At 46.4% G+C, this 21,917-nt stretch overlaps 2 protein-coding genes across 5 annotated transcripts in view; one reads left to right on the top strand and one right to left on the bottom strand.

Moving 5' to 3' along the window:
• The window catches only part of rassf8b (Ras association domain family member 8b), a 28,673-nt gene extending 18,626 nt beyond the window's left edge, over positions 1 to 10,047 (top strand). For all 3 annotated transcript variants that reach the window (XM_064319594.1, XM_064319595.1, XM_064319596.1), the window contains exons 3-5: positions 3,646 to 4,595; positions 5,023 to 5,161; positions 7,378 to 10,047. In XM_064319594.1, coding sequence (XP_064175664.1) covers positions 3,646 to 4,595; positions 5,023 to 5,161; positions 7,378 to 7,499 — 1,211 coding nt within the window. In that variant the 3' untranslated portion in view covers positions 7,500 to 10,047. The remainder of the gene's footprint in view (positions 1 to 3,645; positions 4,596 to 5,022; positions 5,162 to 7,377) is intronic.
• A 4,154-nt stretch (positions 10,048 to 14,201) lies between these two features.
• bhlhe41 (basic helix-loop-helix family, member e41) lies at positions 14,202 to 21,701 on the bottom strand. Of its 2 annotated transcripts, none has more exons than XM_064319599.1 (5): positions 17,790 to 21,701; positions 17,620 to 17,683; positions 17,361 to 17,492; positions 17,077 to 17,188; positions 14,202 to 16,825 (listed from the first exon to the last, which is right to left on the bottom strand). In XM_064319599.1, exons 1-5 carry the CDS (start codon positions 17,849 to 17,851, stop codon positions 15,894 to 15,896), a joined length of 1,302 nt encoding a protein of 433 aa, XP_064175669.1. In that variant the 5' UTR covers positions 17,852 to 21,701; the 3' UTR covers positions 14,202 to 15,893. The 2 variants fall into 2 exon arrangements, with proteins under 2 accessions (XP_064175669.1, XP_064175670.1); XM_064319600.1 differs by having other exon boundaries at positions 17,361 to 17,468; positions 17,790 to 21,695.
• Between the last annotated feature and the right edge of the window lie 216 nt (positions 21,702 to 21,917).

The raw sequence follows: 21,917 nt of genomic DNA, 5'->3' as shown, positions 1-21,917 counted from the left end.
TGTTCGTTGCACATCTCGCTCTTCTCCAAGATCCCATAGGCATCGTAGACAACTGCGTTTGCAATGAACTATGGGAGTTTGAGGCGCGAATCCTATCGTTGCTCAATGCATTAATGTCCACAAGGACTACATTTTTAAAAATTGTTCCTTTAAACGGTGAGGCTATGTTCTGCCACTGTAAACGATACCAGATTACATGCGATGGCTGCGCCTACGTTTGAAGTACATGTTTGTTCGGCGTGGACGCAAAAGGGAGTTCTGAATGGAGGTGTGAGCGTTCGCTCGTTTGAAAAACGTCGCAAACGAACGCGCCCCGGGTGTTCAGTCCACCGCGGCCTCCCGCCAAGTCTCTAAGCGAAGCTTTAATAGTGTTCTCCGGGAGCTGGTTTTGTTTCGACAGCCATATATGTCTGAAGGAGAAAAAAAAAAGAAGGAGGGTAGAACAGGAAAAAAAGGCAATTTGGCGCATCCACAAAATAATTTAAGGAGGACCTTAGCGGGGTCTCGGCTAACCGATGTCTGTCGCTGCAAGAGAGGCAGAAGAAGAATCGACATTGCCCCATTGGGAGTGGAAACAAAACTACTGCTGCTGCTGCTATGGGCTTGTTGACATGCTACCTTATCGCACACATTGTAGGAGGAACTCATATTTATAACCGAGCGATTTTTTGCGGGTCTGCTCAGCATTATTAATGCAGTACCACTTAAAAGGTCTGATATGTGAAGGCACATTAATCAACGGTTGAGCGAGTCTGTCTGTTCGATGATCGCCCCGAACAGGAGCACTTTAATCGAGGCCTCCTGCGGTATCGAGCGTGGCAGCAAGCCTCTTACAGACGTGGAATATTTCATATTAATATGTCGCAACCCTTCGCACATTATGGGCAAACGTACAAACTTTCAGATGCACTTTCTGTCGCTTTCAGATGTTGTAGCACAGTTTTCAAAAATACACTGCTGTGAGATATTAATCTTCCTCATTTTTACAGTATCGCGGTGCATTTTATTTCTATGGATGTCAAACCCTCAGTTCACTAAACTACAGCAACTGATGTTTGCCAAGGGATTTCCTTTTTTTTTTTTTTTACTTTTTTTTTAGAAAAAGAGTGCGTGTATTGAAAATCGTGCTCTCAGCAGTCTTCCTTGAAGGCTGCTGGATTTTTCCGGATCGGTTTTCTCTGACGAAGCACTTTTTTATTTTTATTTTTTCCCCTCGTTTCTGCGTCTGGCCTTACGAGCTCGGGGAGGGTTTTCCGCCCGGTAACGAGAGAGCCCCGTCCAGCCGGAACCTTCCGGAACTTTCTGGGGCCCCAGGGGGCTGGAGCTGGAGCCGGCGTCACGTCTCGTGACTCCCCGCTGTTCCTCCTCAGGGTTTCCTGGGGGGGGCGCTCGGTCGATTTGAAACCGAAAAGCAGCCGAGTTTTATAAACTAAGGACGGGTGACCGCCTCCCCCCACCGCCCCGCCGCCCGTGGGCCCGTCCGCGGCTCGGGTTCGAGGGGGTGAGACCTGTTCCTTCGCAGTTCTCCTCAAACCACCCCTGCCAGTGCCGCAGCCGCTCATGTCTCCTTTCAAATTCTCAAGAAGAATAACCCCCCCCCCCCCCTCCTTACTCACCAAGCCTGCTTTGCGAAAATGAACTCCATATGTGAGCATTGGAACAACCCCCTTCCACCCTCCCCAATAAATAAACGAAGGCCAGGCTGATTGTTCTGAGCCAGCCCCTGGGTTGGGATCTGGAAGGCACTTAACGGACCCCACTGAACACCCGAGCGTTGTCGCGTGCGAGCATGTGACGTTTTCCGACCTTCCCCAGTTAATGGAGAAGCGCTCATTTTCGGAGCAGATGACAGAACCGTGATGCGCAGGGCTGCCGTTTTCTACTGGGCAGCGAGTTGCCGGGTCGAGGTACTTCACCAAATTAGCTGGAAAGTTTGTAAAAAGGAAATTCATTTGTCAAAACCAGATCGGTTAAGCATGTTGTGTATTTCTCTGGCAGGATTTCCCTTAATTCTCGGTGGTCCTGTGATTCACTCTGTGTCATTCGGTGGGGGGCCGGGGGGAGGGGGGGTCCATATTGACTCACTCCTTGCTCACAGCTTGCTCAGTGGGCTTGGAATTCACGTAACGTGCGAGCAATGGGCTCTACTTCCTGTTCCATCATGACCTCATTCCCCTGGCAACCGGGGCTGACTGTTGGTCCACCGCCCCCCCCCCACCCCCCCCCCCCCACACTAAATCTGAGAGAAACTGACCAAATTGTAGGAGGGAGGGGAGGGAGGGAGCGAGAGCGAAAGGGAAAAAGAGAGGATTTATAATTAGCAGCAGCTGCCACTTCAAAAGAAGATGATTACGAAAGAAATCAACAGGCAACCCCAATTCAATCAGCGCACTTCTGACTGACATTTGTAATATAATGGCCTTTTTTTTAAAAAGGACGGTAGGGTCATTGAAAAGCCTTTTGCAATCCTAATCAGTCCAGATATTTAGCATATGTGTTCAGTCTGGGGTAATGGTTACAGGGCTGGGCTTGCAGCCTAAAGGTGGCCATTTTGCATCCTTGGGCAATACCGGAATTGCTGCCCTATCTCCAGCTGTATAAATGGATGCTACGTTAAAAGAATTTAAAATCTTAAAAAGTCTTTCTGGATAAGAGCCTCCCCACTATATGCCATTAATGTAAATCAATACATCCTTAAGTACCACCACCCTCCAAAAATAACATTTTTTTTTTTGGAAGGAAGTCATCTTTTGCTGTCACACAGTAAACGGTTTTAACTATAAATGAGGATCTTTCCCGCTGGGCTTGTAGAACGCTCGTGACTGTTTCCCTACACGTCGGCTGTCCAGAAAACGGCGGAGGCACTTCAGAAAGGGGCGTTGAGGTTTTTTGTTTTTTTTTGAGCCGACGAAGAGCCCCTCGGACGCCGCTGATTGTCCTCGAGTGCGGCGGTTACGCTCGTTCGCGGCGCTCTCCTCGTTAGCCGCCGAAGCGCCGGGGCCTAATCACGGAGAGCTCCTTCAGCATCGCTGCGAAGCACGTCTGTTTCGCCAAACGGGAGATTCGGTCAGAATTTAAATGACAGTCGTAGGTTAAGCACGCATAAATATTTTGCGCTCGCGTGGAAGCCTGCTGGGTTACGTTAATCTAATGGCAGAGCGGCCAAAAGCAGAGGCCGGTGTTTTTTTAGCATTCTGAATTGTGTAGTTTTCCCCCAGGGAAATAAAAATTTATACTTTTTTTCCATTGCTCAACCTCCACTGCTTCAGTTTATATCCAGCTGTATAAATGTTCTTACCTCAGCTAGTTGCTAACACCTGAACTGGTTGGATATTTTGAGGTTAAATCGAGGGATGGTGATTCTAAATTTTTTCGCAGGTCGAGGGATAGCATAATGTGCTCAGTTCTGAATCAATTCCTGGTATGGGGAAGAATCTATTTTTAGAACGCATTTTGGCCGGGCGCCACCACTGGTCGTACAGAAAATGCACAAATGCATTAAACCACACATCAGTACCCAAGTTCTTCAATCATAATAAAGTCTTCACTCATACCCGGCCCTAGTTAAAACCCCACGGCCCTCTGGGTAGTGTAGTCCTGCGCTAACGTGTTCGGCCCGTGTGTGTGTGTGTTTTTTTTTCCCAGGGCGCACCGGGAGGTACACGCTGATCGAGCAGTGGCGTGAGACGGAGCGGCACCTGGCCCCGCAGGAGAACCCCGTGGTCTCGCTCAACAAGTGGGGCCAGTACGCCTGCGACGTGCAGCTGGTGCTGCGGCGCACGGGGCCCTCCCTCAGCGAGCGGCCCACCTCCGACGGGGCCGCCCGGGGCCCCGCCCGCGGCCTGTACCGCCAGAGCCTCCCGCCGCTGGCCAAGCTCCGCCCGCCCGGCGCCGCCGTCGCCGCCGGCGACCGCGACCGCTCGCTCCGGCGCAAGGAGCCCAAGCGCAAGTCGCTCACCTTCACGGGCGGGGCCAAGGGCCTGATGGACATCTTCGGGGGGAGGAGCCGGGAGGCGGAGGCCAAGCTGCGGGCGCTGAACGGGCAGAACGCGGCGGCGGGCCCGCGGGAGGAGCTGGCCCGCCTGGTGCGCCTGCAGAAGGACAAGCTGCAGCTGCTGGAGCGGAGGCTGGAGGGCTGCGAGGCGGAGCTTCGGGGGTGGGCGGAGCTCGGGGGCGGAGCCGGGACCGGCTCGGGCCCGGCCCTGGAGGAGGAGATCCTGCGCCTGGAGCGCCACGCCCGGCGGAACGAGGCGGAGATCGAGGAGGAGGAGTTCTGGGAGAACGAGCTGCAGATCGAGCAGGAGAACGAGAAGCAGCTCCAGGAGAGGCTCCAGGAGCTCCGCGCCCGGGTGCAGGAGTGCGAGGCCAAGCTGGGCGACTACCTGGCCCGCGTGCGGGGCATGGAGGCCGGCCTGGAGGCCGAGCGGCTGCAGCTGGAGATGCAGGAGGCCCAGCAGGTGGACGAGGAGGAGCTGAGGGCCAAGGTGCAGAAGGTCCAGGCCGAGCTGGAGCTGCAGGCCCAGCACACAACCCGGCTGGAGAGCAGCTACAGGGCCGTGGAGAGGTCGCTCGGACAGTCCAGCAAGAGGCTACAGGTGAGTCACACGGTCTCTATAGCAACAGGCTACAGGTGAGTCACAGTGCTCTCCATGGCAACAGTCCAGCAAGAGGCTACAGGTGAGTCATATGGTCTCTATGGCAACAGGCTACAGGTGAGTCACAGTGCTCTCCATGGCAACAGTCCAGCAAGAGGCTACAGGTAAGGCACACAGTCTCTATAGCAACAGTCCAGCAAGAGGCTACAGGTGAGTCACACGGTCTCTATAGCAACGGTCTAGCAAGAGGCTACAGGTGAGGCAGAGCTCTCTATAGCAACAGTCCAGCAACATTAAAAACATTAAAACCCTTCTTTTAAAAGTCTAAACTGGCTACACAAGGCACAGCAGGGCCTTGCGTTTGTTTGTGTGATTGACTGACGCATTGACAGTTTGATTGACTGGCCAATCGATTGTTGTATTTCAGGAGAAGGAGCAGGAGCTGGAACAGCTGACTAAGGAGCTGAGGCAGGTGAACCTGCAGCAGTTCATCCAGCAGACGGGCACCAAGGTCACCGTCCTGCCCGCGGTGCTGAGCGAGGAGGAGGCCATGCACCTGGCCACAGGTACGCACCCTCACAGCAGGGCATGATGGGTAACAGAAACCCTCACAGCAGGGCATGATGGGTAACAGAAACCCTCACAGCAGGGCATGATGGGTAACAGTACCCCTCACAGCAGGGATGAGTGCGAACCAAGCAAGGCATGATGGGTAACAGTAACCCACACAGGCATGGGGTACAGACCCACAGCAGGGCATGATGGGTAACGTACCTCACGCAGCATGATGGGTAAATACCGACAGAGGCATGTGTAACGGTATGCTACTGTTAAAAGACATCTATATCTTAATTATGGTAATTGTATGCTCTCAAATTGTTCTCACTGTTCTTGGCACTCAGTTACTCATTAGTGTTGAATTCACAGTCCTCTGTAAATCACCGTGCATTGAATAAAGGGATCAAACGTTAGCATGTGCTATTACTCAGGAAAGGGCTTGCGTTAAGCCCATTATTTCTTATTTTGAAGACGAAAAAAGCAGAGAAAAGGTGAAGAAAGGATAATGAAACACCCTGCGCTTCGCGAGCGGAGCCTTACGCGTTCGTGACGAAGGGCCGTTTCCCGCCGCGCCGGTTTCTGGCAGCGGGACGAGCCGATCGATCGATGACAGCCCCGCGCGCGCGCTTTACCGCAGCGGCGTCACTCCCGGTCTCCAGGGCGACGGCTGCCGGGAGACAGACCGCCGGCCGGCCGACTCCCTGCGTCGCCCGCGTCGCACTCCCTACGATCGCCTCGCCGTCGTCCCCGCGGCGTCGCGCCGAGGCGTACGGCCAACTTTCCAACGATCCCCCGGCGCGGTGGTTCTCAAAACTACCGTGTGCGCTGGGTTTCATTCCAACCTCAACAGCAACCCCACAGTTTTAACAGAGCTGTTCGTTTTTCTTAATTAGGTGCCCTTCGTGTTTCGGAGCTGGAGTGCCCCAGTCTTATCCAGAAAGAGCCAGTGTGGGTGCGCACACCTGATTCCACTAATCAACTGCTAGCGTCGTTGCTAAGTGACCTTGATTAGCAGAAACAGGTGTGCGCACCCACACCGGCCCTTTCTGGATGAAAACATGAATGCAGCATTGCAGTATTGAAATTACAAGGAGCACTCCATACGGAAGTCTGCCAACGTTAATTAAATGAATAAAATGACTTGAGTGAAAGAAAAAAAAATTAAAACGCATGTAATTGATATCAGAATACAAAGAGGTCTGTGGGCTTTCAGTAGCACTGCCAAGCTCATGCAGCAATACCAGTCTGAGAAGCAGAATGTTTTTAAAAGATTTAACTGCACCCTTCCCCCAGCTTTGAACAAAATGGCCGACCGGTTGTACCAAAAAGGTTTCACTTGACCGACATCTACCTAAACATACAGTACCCAAGCTGAAGGGAGTAGAAGGGAAACTCACTTAAAAAATGACAAAAAAAAGTTCATTCACTAACTTGGAGTTCCGGTTGAAGCTGCTCCAGAAGGCGAACTGAAATCCCCAGGACGGCCTGCCCTGTTGTTTGGTTCGTCTTCATGTGTGCAGAGCTGCAGGTCTGCCTGACTATGTGTTTATGCTAATTGTTTATGCTGGTGTGAATGGGCTTGCACTTTCCCAAAGCAATGTGCAGGCCAGATTCACCTCCTGGGCATCAGCCAATGAAGCGGCGCCGTGATTACATGGCCCAACACTGCCTCTCTGTGGTCACTCTGGGGTACATCAGGACTGGTGGCACATTGCTTTATAATAACTAAGGAACAGCATCAGAGGTTTATGTCCAGAAGCTGAAAACAGCTCCCCTCAGGGTCCTTGATATTCAGATCCCTGGTTCATTCTTTCAAACATTTTTTTGCATCATTTTGTGATGTTGACCTTCTGTTAAGTGACCGTTTCGGTGGTGTTGCAAATCGGCACAGTTAAATTTTGGTATGTTTATCATCTATGCGATGTCTTTAGAGCTGCCGATGCCTATAAAAAGTACATTTAGATGTTTTTTTTGTGGGGGGGGGCGGGGTTCTATTATCAATGGTTTTAGTTTAATAACAATGTTATATTTAAATGCTATGTCAGCACGCCATATTCCAATAATTATATTCCAGCATTACTTACTGGATAGATATTATTATTATTGTTATTACGGATATTACATAGCATTTAACAAGCATAAGGTGATAGCATTTTGTCTGCAGTTGTGGCCGATACGTGCAGCCAAATGTAAAAGGTATTCTCTCTGGTTTCCTTGTGTGTAGACCCGCCCCTGCAGTCTGATTCGCTGAAGCGCCCCGGCTCCTCCCGCCAGCTGCCCAATGACCTGCGAGTGCTGCAGAACCCCCTGTCGTCAGGATTCAACCCCGAGGGCATCTACGTCTAATCCAACCCCCTTCGACAGTCTTCCATGGGAGCTCCGCCTCCTCCTTCAGCTGTCTGCTGGCCCCGCCTCCCTGTGGGTGGGACTGTTATCTGGCTCCTCCTCCTCCTGAGAGGTCTCCTGTCAGATTCAACCCCAATACAAGACAACAACCTTCTGGCTCTGCCTCTTCAGGGGATCCTCCCCTCTGGCTCCGCCTCTTCAAGGGAACCTCCCCTCTGGCTCCGCCTCTTATAGGGATCTCTCCTCCCCTTTCTGTAGCAGTGACCAGGCCCACCTGTCCACAGTGTGTTGTGTCCTCTTGGAATCGGAGGATCCGGTTGGTGGACTGTCACTAAAAGCCCTTGGGACTGAGCACTCCCTGTTCCCTTTAACATGTTATCCTGCCTGTTCCCTGCTTGCGAGGGCATCAGTTAACAAAAGCCTTATCTGCACATCTTCTGTCTGGAGAGGGGGCGGAGTCAGTTCTCTCTCTGGAGAGGGGGCGGAGTCTGTTTTCTCTCTGGAGAGGGGGGCGGAGTCTGTTTTGACTCCAATAGTCAGCAGTACTCCTTGAGGGAATAGCAGAGCGAAGATGCTTGTGAGTTCATATAAGCAGGAGATAGCTGCTCATCAAGGACCAATGAAGGACCGTGACATGTGACCCTCTTCACATTTCAGTATTGTGAAACTTTCCACAGTGTTGGCGTGAAAAAAAATAGCCAAATTGCAGATAAGAGTTTGTGAAAAGCTTGTGATCACATGGTTGATTTCTGCAGTTTCACCACTAGGGGGCGGTGCTCCTGTCCTACAGAGCCTGCATTAAGCTACCTGCCTCTGTGCTGGTGAATAAGACAGACACAGCCAGAGCATCACTGATTTATGAGTCTGTTGACACTCGTGCACAGCCTCTCCTGATTTCCACAGGGAAAAACACATTACAGTGGCTTCCCCACTGTTCATTGCAGTCTGTCTGATTGACAGATTGATGCCTTTTGGTTCGACTGACGCATTGCATATGGAAAAATGGGTCAGCAGTCGATCACGTGAGATAGGAATGGAGCGTGGTCCTCTACGCCTCTCTGCATTCCTCAATTTCCCAGAAGTCACTGTGTTTTTTTTTATTTACCTTTATCAATATTATCACATTATAGGCTAAGTTTGAAGCTGTAGTCTTCTCACGGTTCGTAAGCTTGTGTGGGTTCCTTAGACTATGGCGCGGCGCCTGGAAAAAGTGATCAAATCGAGGCAGACAAGGAGGTTTCTTACTGAGAAGGTGTCTGATTAACTGAGACTCTGAGCACGTGCAAAACCTTTTAGCGCATGCAAAACTCATAACACAACCAACCACTGGTGCACAACAAATACCACGACCAATCATCGGCCACGTTATTGGCTTTGCGTGTGCTAAAGGACCAATCATCAGGCCCCGTGTGTATTACAGCAGCCGGTGGAATGTGCGGTTATTATCAGTTATTGTCAGTTCAAATTGCAAGTGAGGGCAAGTGTAATTCTGCCTGTTTAGGGGTGACTTCCTTAACATCGGGAAAACAAAGTAAACGAAGAGGTTGTTTCTGGTTCCTGGCAGAGCAAATATCAAACATAAATCTGTTTTATTTTATGTCCAATTAATGAGGGCAGACTTCTGCACATAGTTATTTCTAAATCAATTTAAAAATATGTTGTGGAAGATAAAATGTTATCTCTGTAATTAGTTTTTGAAAGCGTGGGCCGCACAGTTGGTTTGTGGGAGTGGGGTTTTCGCAGGAAGTCTGGCAGGCAGGAGGGCAGTAAACGGCACTGCTGGGAGAACGAGGGGGCGGAGCTGCCTGTGACCAATCGTTTCTTTTCTGCGGAGCACAGAACATTCTTCCGATTGGTTCTGACAGTGATAGGTGATTGACAGCTCATTGTAGCTCCACCTATTATGGGGTTTTTGAAACCTCCTTCCTCGTTAGAAAGGAAGACTGCAACACAAAAGCAAGAAAGATGCAGTTAGGTCTTGTGTCAATGCGACATAGCTGAAGGTTTTTTGCAGGTATTTCCCACAGAATTGGCTGTTTTTGAAGTGTTGCCGGTGGTTGATTTTGATAAGATTTTTGCATTCAAATGACATCAAATATATCTTGAGGCATATCTGGAGCGACAGTCTCTCACTCCCAAACACAGTCGCTCACTCCCCAACACAACGACTGCAGCGACAGCCTCTCACTCCCAAACACAGCAACTGCAGAAACAGTCTCTCACTCCCAAACACAGCAACTGCAGCAACAGTCTCTCACTCCCAAACACAGCAACTGCAGCAACAGTCTCTCATTCCCAAACACAGTGACTGGAGATAGCTACTTAACCAAAGAGCTAGCTAACTAGCAACCAGGGGAGAAAGAGATGACAACCAGTAAGTGGGAAAAATATGGAAAGATATATTGAAGAGTGGCAAAGTGAAAATGGCCTGAATTTAAGAGAACAAATAAAGTGTCAGTTGAAACAAGGTAGTGTAATTGCATTAATGGCAACAAATGCCTTTGAAGTAAATGCAGTGCCTTCTTATTTTCCAGACTGGGAGGCAATCCATCAAAAAGAGGAAGAGAAAAGCCAGAGACTCAGAGTTTCAACACGGCAGTTTCTGCACTCTCACTGAGCTACACTTTATTTCTGATTATATGTCTAATAATACAAGGTCATTTAGGACCTCATTTTTTTTTTTATGATGGTAGTTTTCAAAGGTAGCAATGCTGTTGGAACTTTGAAAGGCTGGTTTGATATGGCATGGGCTTTTTGATTTGGTATGGGTTTTGATTGGCCATTGTTGAGTTTGGTGGTTTTGATTGGCCATTGCGTGATTTGGGCTGGTTTTGATTGGCCATTGGGCTGGATTTGGACTGGTTTTGATTGGCCGTTGGGCTGGTTTTGATTGGCCATTGGGCTGGATTTGGGCTGGTTTTGATTGGCCATTGGGCTGGATTTGGGCTGCTTTTGATTGGCCATTGGGCTGGATTCGGGCTGCTTTTGTGATGGGCTAACCCTGCTCCCAGCCTCTGGACTGTCCGTTTCTGGGGTGGGTGGCTTGGTGTGGCCTTACGCTCTCACCGTTTCTACCCGGGAAGTGGAAAATCTGTTTTTTTTTTAACATAGCCACGAGCACTAAATTCCTGAAGTCCATTCTTCAAGACACGTACTGAATGCATTTATACGTGCAGGACTTGCACTGAGGGGTAGAAACGCACCCATTGCTGTAAACCTTCCTGTCGATCCTGTATGCCTGTTAGCAGTTGAGCCGTCTGTTGTTTAAATGAAGGACATTTGTACAGCTATCAAGACTTTGCCGATGTGTGGATTTAGCATTTGTTCGGCTGAGGCGATCAAAAGCATGCCTTATACAACAAATGTGTAAATAAGTTACGATGGTAGTTTAAAAATAAAAAAAGTATTTTTGAATATGTGTAAAACAGCACATTGTTGTGTACAGCTAATATAAACTAACGTTTTTCTACTACGTCACCTTTAAAAAGTGAGCTACAACTAAAATATCACCGGTTAAATCTTGTTGGAATTGAGACTGAGCATATGAACCGTGCGTGCGTATGGAAATGCTATTATATACGATGTATAGTTTGGTAATTGCATGTTTTTTTTTCTTCTATTATGTCTGCTGCTTGCTTTGCTCACATTGAGGTGTATATCTAAGATATGATACAGTAATAAACATTTCATGTCCTAACTGCATTTTTGCGAATGGTTCTGAAAATGTTTTTATGTTAAGAAATGGAGCGCACCAATCTTTCGCAATAACAGTCTCTTAATTTCGTAATAGGAAGTTGTAAACGAACGAACGGCCGTGCGTATTTCGCGTCTGACGCCATCGTTATCAGCAGTGGGCAGGAAACCTCGTGGAATCACGAGCCCGTTTTCCCGCTCACCGAAGAAACATGTCACAGTTGTGATACGAATTCACCCAAATTATCTGCAGATGATAATACAAACACCCACAGTCATCTGCTTCAAGGGATGCTGCTAAAAATTATGAAAAGTTATTCCCATTGACCTATTGACCTTTAGTATGGTCTATACGGCTGGCTTGGATGCCGTGAGCGACTTGTCGTTATTTCTGAAATTTTCAAAATGAATCGCATATACTTGCCCTCCATCCATCGAGTAACATGGCGCGTCAAAGTTCCTATCTTTCAGAAATTCCTGTAAGAGAGAATACACAGTCATTTATGTTTCATTGCAAAGTCTCTGTCTTAGCTGTCTGTGAGATACTGGTGAAAGGACTGAGGGGAAATGTAGTTCAACACCAAACTGGAAGACCGGTTTTACTTAGCATGATAAGAGTTGCACCAACGTTTGATTCAAAGCTTATTAAAAATGAATCATGCTGTATTTGGTATATATTACTACCACAATAAACATGGGTAATAAAGGATGCATCTAACAAACTGTGGTGAATTTTTCCTTTTATTTTATGAAGCATTTTGTGTCTTCTTGCAGTTGCCAGCTTGTGTAGTGTTGCATAGCGTTGATATAGAACAATTTCTGACTAACTGCATAAATAATATTCCAAGGGGCCTGAAAGTTAAGACCCTTTGTGCAGAGGCTAAATTTTGTACATTTTCACCCATTTTGTACTGTTCTGTTTAAAGCTTTATAACTCCAGATGTCAACATCACACAAACACTAGTAATGGCTTAAAGAAGACCCTTTTACCATTTATTGTCATGCCTTATTTATATTCTAATATGTAAAATATGAGAAGTGAATATTCTATCTGTTTTAAGTGTTTTAGTCTTTAAGAGTGTTTAAGAGACTTAGTTCTCTTCTTTTTTTATTTTTTAGTATGTTTGTCTTATCCCATTGACAGGTCTTGAAATGAGTAAAACTGTCCCACCGCATTGGTAAATTTCTCTTAAACAGAAATAAGATTTTTTTTACATCTACAAATAAGACTTAAGATCAACTTGTTTTTTTGAGTTTTGAAGAAACCCGTTTCTTACACAGCAGCTCGGTTCCGTGCGATCGGCCCGTTGTGGGATTCTCCTCTGGAATGCCCAGAGGCCGGAAAGCACCGGAAAGAGCGAGCACAGTCGCTCCTGTCGCCCGCAGCCACCGCAGGCTCTCTCACGCACAGCACAGCTCACAAGCTCCCTTACGTAACAGACCGGCTACAGCAGAGGTCCTCAATCTTACCCAGAAGGCGAGTGGGTGCGGCTTGTTCCAACCAGCAGCTGCACTGATTCTACTAATCAACCACTAGAGTCTTTGCAAAGGATCTTTATTAGTAGAATCAGGTGTGACTGCTGGTGACAGCCACCCCACCGCCTCTGATAATGAGACCCTGGCTACAGGCTAGCTACAGGTTAGCCTCGCACCTCAACCCGTCGCAACCGCGCAATCGAAGAGGGTCAATAATTTGAACGCTACTCGAGCAATCATTGGAGATGTGCCAAAGATAATTTACAGTTTTTTTTTAAATGTACATGGGATCTTGCTTTACAGTAAAAAAAAAAAACCTTTAAAAGGGTTTATGAAATGAAAAAGCTTCCCAGAAAAGGGCTGCTGGCTGGCAATTAACAAGAAAACCACGTGAACAAACTTGTTTTGTACTGCCAGAGAGAAAACGAGTCCCCAAACAACTCCAAATAAGATTTAAAAAAAAAAAAAAAAAAAAACTGGTTTGGACAAATTTGTTTTTTGCTGTTTCACCCCAGCCGCTCCAGGGAAGGGGCAGAGATGTTTTTGTGCTTCTTCAATCACATGACTTGGGTTAACGCATGACCTACTGTGCATTCTTCTGGTCTGATTTCTAGTCAGCTGATGTTTTTTTTTTCTTTCTCTTCAGTATTTCTGGTCTCCTGATTGAACCTGCAGTGTGCGCAACGATGCCTCAACATCTGGTCACGCTAACGCTAACCCTTATCGCCAATGGCGATGTGGAGGGCCCCAGCAGCAGCGCTAATGCTAACCCTTATCGCCAATCGCTATGTGGAAGGCCCAGCAGCAGCGCTAATGCTAACCCTTATTGCCAATGGCTATGTGGAGGGCCCCAGCAGCAGCGCTAATGCTAACCCTTATCGCCAATGGCTGTGTGGAGGGCCCCAGCATCAGCGCTAACGCTAACCCTTACCGCCAATGGCTATGTGGAGGGCCCAGCAGCAGTGCTAACGCAACCTTACGCCAATGGCTATGTGGAGGACCCGTAGCAGCGCTAATGCTAACCCTTATCGCCAATGGCTATGTGGAGGGCCCCAGCAGCAGCGCTAATGCTAACCCTTATCGCCAATGGCTATGTGGAGGGCCCCAGCAGCAGCGCTAACACTAACCCTTACCGCCAATGGCTATGTGGAGGGCCCCAGCAGCAGCGCTAACGCTAACCCTTACCGCCAATGGCTATGTGGAGGACCCCAGTAGCAGCGCTAACGCTAACCCTTATCGCCAATGGCTATGTGGAGGGCCCCAGCAGCAGCGCTAACACTAACCCTTACCGCCAATGGCTATGTGGAGGGCCCCAGCAGCAGCGCTAATGCTAACCCTTACCGCCAATGGCTATGTGGAGGGCCCCAGCAGCAGGACTCAAATCTCCTGCACTACCGACACACTTTATTTGTATTGGAGCACGTCACTTAGTATTTTTACTACACCTTAAACATTATTATTGTTTAGTTGTTTGACTTTGCTGGATGAAAAGGACCAGTCTTGCTGTGGTTCTCAAATAATGAAACGCAATGGTAATTTTCTCACTGATATTTATTTTAGAACTTTTCTTAAAACAATTTCAGACAGGTTACGCTTCAAGCACTAACAAAAAGTGCATCAATCTGAGAAATCCTTGAAAAATCCACACATTTCTTCTACAATAACATTTGACATAAGTTCCATCATATAATGTATGTTTGACAAAAAATATTTACACAAACGCGGGCCACTGTTTTAGGCAATATCACAACTGGAAATGCAGCGCATTTGAGGCAAAACAGCTAAGAGCAGCATTGAATATAAAAAATGAACGTATATACATACAGTATATATAAATAATTGTATATATAGTTATTTAAAGACCATAATCTTTATGAGATTGTCTCCTCTCTTGAACATTCTCATGAAAATGTTCAAACTGAGCCACTGTGCCTCTCAACACCTCACGGAATGTCTTACCGAAATAAAATTTTCCTTTAAAAATGGATCTAAAGTCTTGAACTTGGGAAACGGGTATGGGACGGTGCTCAAGTGTGACGTGCCCGCCTTCCCCCCAGTTTGAAAACCGAATCGCTTCTGTTACGAGCCAAAATCTTTTAAAGGACACCACTTGTGAGCAGTGCTTTGCCAGGCGGACACCTGAATCTACTCCATTTTAAATTTGTAACATTCCACAATGGCGTAAACGATGAACTCAGTCCCCAGTAGTTGTAAACATTTGTGCACGGGGCTGGTAAGGGAATGTAGGAACACAAGGAAAACTGGATGGAATTTATTTCCCAACACTGGGGAGCCATTTTTTGGTTTCAGTAGCCGAATTCCTCGCTTAAATTTGTCAAATTTGTTAAAAATTTTTCTTCTGACAGAAGCACAGTGGTTCTGGTAGGTTTCTGTCCTGTGGCTGAAACAATGTTTAGTTTGGTGTTTGAAGTATGTTTGAGTACGGCAACATAACAGATATGCAAATGTGTGCATACACACACACACACACACACACACACACTCTCTCTCTCTCTCTCACACACTCACACACACAGAAAGGGTCTCTTCTAAGACTACTGCCTATTCATTTATTAGATGTATATATGAAAATATATCCAAATTTGGATACAGTGCTTGGACTATATCAGGAATGGGTGGGGACATGGGTCTAAGCAAAGAACAAGTGCACTTCACCTTGCAAAGAGCAAAACACCTGGCATTTTATCATTTACACTTCCATATTCTAAAAAAGTTACATTCAATATCAAAATTCAATTAAGGTGCCATTGTACCTTGCGCCGTTTTTTCTTAACGTATCGTATACGTGAGCATCTGTGCAGGAGAACAGGTCCATAAGGGACGCACGCGTCAGAGCCACAATGTCTGAGGAGTAGGCGTTACATCCGCAGGTCAAAGCATTCTTTAAACATTATGACATTATAAGCGCTCTAAAAGGGTTCACCTATCAAGCCAAGGCTAACCAACACAACAGGCTCATATAAAGCTTTGGGTCTATTTTTTACATGAAATGTATATTGTTTTACATGAAATGAATACACTCAATGTCCTATTTAAACGCGAATAAGCATTTTCCGTAAAACACTAACGCCGAACGAACCGTCAAAATAAAGCAATATTAACAGCAACGTTCTTCTGTTCGTTTAGTTTAAATACGCAAAGAAAAGACAGACACATGTCGCGATTTGACGAGCAGAAAGTTTTTTTTTTTTGCCAGCTGGCTCTTTATGTCGCTCCGTTTTCCGTCTTTGGGGACTCGTCTGGGTTTTCGTCATCCAAACTGTCCTCGTTTGCCGCAGGTGAGCACGATTCGTTCGAGGAGTCAAAGTCTGGAGGTGCTGACTCGCTATTCTGAGAGAGGGGAGCCGACACGCACCGTTTATCCAGCGACAGCGCGGATGACAAGCCGGGAAATGCTGCAGCCGCGGCTGCTTGCGCGGGGAGTCCGGGGTAAAGCAAGGGGAACGGGTTGGCCACTGCTGCGGTACCTGGGTAGAAATACTTCTCTAAATTGGATTTGTCGAACAGCGGCATATAGGAGGCAGCGGCGGAGGGGTTAATGAAATAGAATGGCATGCAGAAGGGCGCTTGCTGTCCGACAGAAACACCTCCTAGTCCCATCAGCGAGTTCAGCAGAGCCACGTCCGGTCTGTTTGTCAGATCCGGGCTTCCCATCCCAATACCTGCCGAGTCTATTTTGGTTTTTTTCGCAGGATGGTCGTCCCCAAATTCCTGCTTGATTTTGACCGATTTGGGTCCTTGCGATTTATATTCTTTGTCAAATTTCCCGTCGTATTTCTCCGCTTCGCCGCCGTATCCACTGTCGGTGTCGGTGTCGTTCTCGTTAAGCTCCCCGTTGTGTGTCCTCTGAATGACTGGTACGCAGTTGGCTTGGCTTTCCGCTTTTTGGCCGTCGGGCTCTTGGACTGTGGCGGCGCTTTTGCCCTCGGATGGCTGGTGCGACAGAAGCGGCGCGCTGGGCAAAAACTGCGCGGAAACTTTGTGCAAATGATTAATGAGCCGCGTGCATCTCTGGTCCCTCGCAGTCCAGTTCTCGAACCTGCTGAGGTACTGCATTACTTCCTTTGCACAGGTTTGAAAGCCAGAATGGAAAGCATCTAAATCAGTCTGAATGGCGGCTTTCATCGATCGGTCTCCTATGACAGATGCATTAGAAATAGTTAACAGCAGAAATCTTGAGCAACATACATTTTCATAGCTACGCTGGCAGATGAGGTACGCAATAATCTGACAAGAAAATAAGGGGTCAACAGTGGGCTCGTGCTTAAATTCAACGGCATGATATGGGCTATATTTTATACAATGACAGCGTCCTTTTTTCGTTCTTTCGGTTTCGGGTAACTTCCAACTGGAAAGCTTGATAGACGTTCGGTGTTATGCAACTTACCGCTCTGCAATGCAACGATCTTCTGGTGCTGTTGCTCCGTGACAGCGGTCAGGGTGTTTAAATGCTTCAAAGTTAACTCGAGAACAACAGCTTTCTCCAAATGCCCCAATGTCTGCGGACAAAAACAAGAATTGGACACGTTCGAGATGATCGGTATGCATTAAAAGACATTAAAACCTTTAAAGAACTGCATGCGCAGAACTTCGCACGTGTCCGGACTCGGTTAACCTTTACAAAAAGACGTCTGACACAGCTGGGGATAAACTCCATGAAAATAGACCTACCGTCAATTTCAGATGTTCGGGCAACAGATCTTTCAACTGTCCGATACATTCGTTAATCCTGTCTCGTCTCTTCTTCTCTATTAATCTGTGAGGTAACTTGTAAGCTTCCTGTTGATGAAAAAAACAAACACTCTGTAAATACAACGGAGAGTAAAATGACATTAGAATAACCATGTCGCATGCAATCACCAAAGAATAAACCAGCCAATTTAAAAGACAAAACGTTCACCCAGCAAAACAAAATTTAAGCTTACGGTACCTTGCTCTCCTCTCTCTTCATGGCTCTTTTTGATTTGCACATGTAGAGCGATGAATATTCGACCCTGTCATAAAACAATGCTCACTTGTCAGACTTTGCACAACAATCGTAAAATAAAATGTGAATAATAATAATAATGATAATAATGATAATAATAATAATAAATTTACCCAAGAAAATCCGCGTGGTCCAGCAATTGCCTCTCTTGCAGACGTGATATTCTTTCATCCATAACTTTCCTGCTTGCAAGTGCGTTTAGGGGGATATTGAGCAGTTGGTCTACATCCACTGGTGCAGTACTTTAGAATGACAACCAGTTCGTCTCTGCGGTCACTTTGCAACCAGTTTGTGTGTAACCAGAGCGCACGCGCGTCTCCAAACAGAACAGCTCCCAACTCACGTGTAAAATGCACCAACTCGCGCACTGGCAATTATGGGTTCGTTAAATATTGTCCCTTCCTTTTCAAGCAATCCAAAAGACGGTATTTGTTAATGGTATAAACTCTATAGGATACGTTCTAGAATAATAACGGCAATACTTATTAACATTCGTGAAAAGTTCTGGAGAACTCTACAGCGGCGTGCACCTCCCTCTGCAAAGACCACATGGAAATAAATGTGCCCGGGACACAAGTAGACGGCTCCTATGTGATGTGCAGACAGTCTTTAGCCAACGTGAAGATAAGCTACTCCTCCTTAACCCTTTCCTGGCTCACCAATCACTCTCAAAATCAGCCTACCGACAGGGCATAACCAGTAACCATAGCAGCAAGAAACATTTCGTGCTGAAACATGTGCTGTACAAGGCGAAAATAGGAAGGGCTTATTTTCATTGGACGCCACTGAGCATTCACCAGCCAATCGGGGTTTTGGGGGAGATTTTAGTTTTACTTTTACTCTCGCAGTTTGGGAAGAAAAAGGGGAACGCAGTCGCTCGTGCGGACAGCCCATACAGTAGGTATACAGTATATGTAAGCAAAGCTGTGAAGTATAACGAACATAAACTATACGTAGCATTATATTTGGGGAAATGGCACATACCGTGCAGTCGTCATTGCCGTTTAATTGCAAGCATTTGCAAAGGTGCAATTATTATTTTATTTTTATGCTGACCGTTCCTAAACTAAATCTGTTATATTGCCGAAACAATATTAAATTTACATTTGTGTAGGTCTACTACAATATCACAAAGACCCATCTTCTGAATTTGAATATGTACCGTTTATTTATTGTTACACCCGTCGCATCACGTGCATTCAGTGCATGGTCATACGTAGCCTAAGTATTCCGCCACCTGACAGTCAGCCTGAGGTTTTACCTGCAGTCTTGCAAACAGAGAACAGAGCCAAGTGTATTTTGAACGGACCTGAAGTCATGCAATTGACAGTTAACCGTGCTGCCGCCACGGAACGATTACAACGAAGACACTCAGTGGAGCGCGTAATAACGCACTAGATCAACTAGATAAGAGGTTTACGAATGCCTTCCGCTCTGAAGCATGCTTAAATGCCTTACATAATATTGTTCGACTGCATGTTATATTGTTGGTAAATAATTTCAGGATGTTCACCGATAGGCTGGCACAGTACCAGCCTATGTCCTGTGCGGTATGGACGGGTGTAGCCTATTTCCATTTATAATAAGTTAGCCATATCATGGAAAAAACGTTTTCGCTGAAGGAAGCCTTTTTCATGCACGTTTTACTCCCACAAAATATTTAAAATCGTTTTGCACAATGAATTAGTAAAGAAACTGACATTCATCCTTTTGATGCACATTGCTTGGCGTAATTACGGATTTATCCTGAACAGAATTTCACGCTTGAGAATCTTTTTACTTCTGTTAAAGCTATCATCGCCTGCTTTGCTCCAGTAAAACAGAAACCTATTTCATGTTCCATTTTAAACAAAATTTCATGTCACATGTTTCATTTTTCAGTTGCCAAATAATTGCTGGGAATGTTTGAGAGATTCAAATAGAGTTCTTTTGAATGAAAACATTCACGAATCGTTGTTAAATATTTTGATAGAGGTTTTTATAATTAACCCGATAATAACATGAACTATCATTGACGTTAACTACAGGGTTATTTTCTGAATGTCCTCTGGCCCCACGTTCACAGGCAACGTTGTGCGGCCGCCAAGGAAACGTGTTAAATACAACTCCGGCGAGCAATGCAGACGCCACCTTAATCCGTCTTAAAGTTGGTAAAGCCACTAGGCCTCAAATGTGATCAATTCGCTTACTTCACCGAAATTAAAAGCCTCGTGTGCGCACGCCAACCCAAGACGCGGCTATAGCGCACGACCAAAACGCACTCTGCGTAACCTAATACTTCTGGAGTGCTTCTGTCATTTTTAACTGAGCCGCGGTCAACAGGCAATAAAACGGAATGACCATAAGAAAAAAAAAACAGACTGCAGGACATTTGAGATGCGAGTCACGTGATACCACTGCGCACAAAACAGGCAGGTTTTACATGCGGAGTTCACATTGCGGGGATACCCCTTAAGTTTACAGCTATTGCAGTTCTTTATTTTAATTTTTATAATATATTTAAAAGAAGTCAGACACATACTTATAGTTTTGAGCAAAGGGAACATGGCCTCCATAATTAAAATAAACAAGTAAATCAGATCAAATCAGCACCACCTTTAGCAGCAATTATTGCAACCAAATGCTTCCTATAATTCGATATCACTCTTCTTTGCCGAACTGCTTTAATTCAGACAAATTGAAAGGGTTTTCAAGAATGGACTCCTCGTTTCAGGCCTGGCCACAGCATCTCTATAGGGTTCAAGTCAGGACTTTGACATGGCCACTTCAAAACTTTCATTTTGTTTCTATTCAGCCATTCAGATGTGGACTTGCTTTTGTGTTTTGGATCACTGTCTTGCTGTATGACCCAATTGCTCTTCAGCTTCAGCTCACGGACAGATGACTGGACATGCTTTTTTTTTCCAAATCCAAGATACGCATTGCCGATTCTCTTGGTTAGCACTGGTTTCTGCATAGCTACTATCCCATGAGTCCCATTTTCGCCCAGTCTCTTTCTTATTGTGGAGTCATGAACACTGATCTTAGCTGAGGCTGGAGAGGCCTAGCAGCAGTTCTTTGGATGTTCTTCTTGGATCTTTTGTGACTTGTCTCCATGTTCTTGGATACATTTTTTGAGGCCGGCCACTCCTGGGAAGATTCACCACTGTTCCAAATGTTCTCCATTTGGAAATAATGGCTCTCACTGTGGGTTGGTAGAGTCCCCGAGCCTTACAAATGGCTTTGTTACTTTTGTTTCTAGATTGATATATTTCAAAAACTTCTCTTCTCATCTCTTCTGGAATTTCCTTTGATTGTGGCATAGCATAATGTAGAATCTTTGTGGCGATGACTTCACTCTCAATATTAGTGGTTTAGATTCAACAGGGCCACGTTCAATCAGCTGAATTTTCAATTTTCAATTAAATTTGGGCAGTTGGTTGACTGAGTAACTAAAGGGGACAATTACTTTTTCACATGGATGATACGAGTGTTTGATAACTTTTTGCATTAAATAAATTAAATAATAAAAAAAAAAGTATTCTGTGCTTACTCAGTTTCCCTTTCGTCTAAGATAACATTTTGTCTAAATATCTGAAACCATTCAGTGTGACAAATATGCAATTATAGAGGAAATCAGGAAGGGGGCAGATGCTTTTTAACAGCACTGTGTTTGATTAAAAGGGGGACATACTTTAGGAAAGTAAAATATGTAATGCTGTTTCTCTTCAATAAAAATGAGTTTAAAATTAACAGCAGTAATGCAGTATGTTGTAGGCCACATTGACGAGTAACCCATCTGACTGGTTACCAGAGGAATAGAGATGAGGAAGTTGACACAAATGCCGGGGAAGAATCCACCTCAAAAGCCTGGATATTCCATGTATTTTTGATCACATGAGATTAAGGCTTAAGCCCTCACATGACTCTGGATCACATTTAGGCGTTGTACCAGTCATGTGACACCGCCCTTTCTCCCTCCCTCCCCCCCCCACTCCAGGAGGGTGTGAGAGCTCACGCAGCTGAGCATGCATGCGCCCACAGGCGTGGAAGCAGGCTCGGTTGTGTGTCTGTGGTGGAGGCCTCCCCCAACCTCCCTTTCTTTCCCACGGCCGTCTGTTCGGCTCGGCCGCTGATTACCAGCCTGTGAGAGTTGTGTGTCGGAATCCCCCCTGCGTGTCCGCTGCGCCCCCCCCACCTCCCTCCCTCCCTCTGAGCACTGCTCTATATGTGGCTCGGAGGAACCCGCTCCAAATGTTTTC

Source organism: Anguilla rostrata, chromosome 19, assembly GCF_018555375.3.
Source record: "Anguilla rostrata isolate EN2019 chromosome 19, ASM1855537v3, whole genome shotgun sequence".
NCBI lineage: Eukaryota > Metazoa > Chordata > Actinopteri > Anguilliformes > Anguillidae > Anguilla > Anguilla rostrata.
The sequence above is the reverse complement of the archived record's forward strand: the minus strand, read 5'-3'. Positions and strand labels throughout refer to the sequence as shown.

Coding starts and splice junctions, on each gene's coding strand:
- bhlhe41 (XM_064319599.1), bottom strand. CDS start 17,851: ATGGATGAAAGAATATCACGTCTGCAAGAGAGGCAATTGCTGGACCAC. Junction 17,684..17,789: donor GACCACGCGGATTTTCTTGG/GTAAATTTATTA, acceptor GTTTTATGACAG/GGTCGAATATTCATCGCTCT. Junction 17,493..17,619: donor TGAAGAGAGAGGAGAGCAAG/GTACCGTAAGCT, acceptor TTGTATTTACAG/AGTGTTTGTTTTTTTCATCA.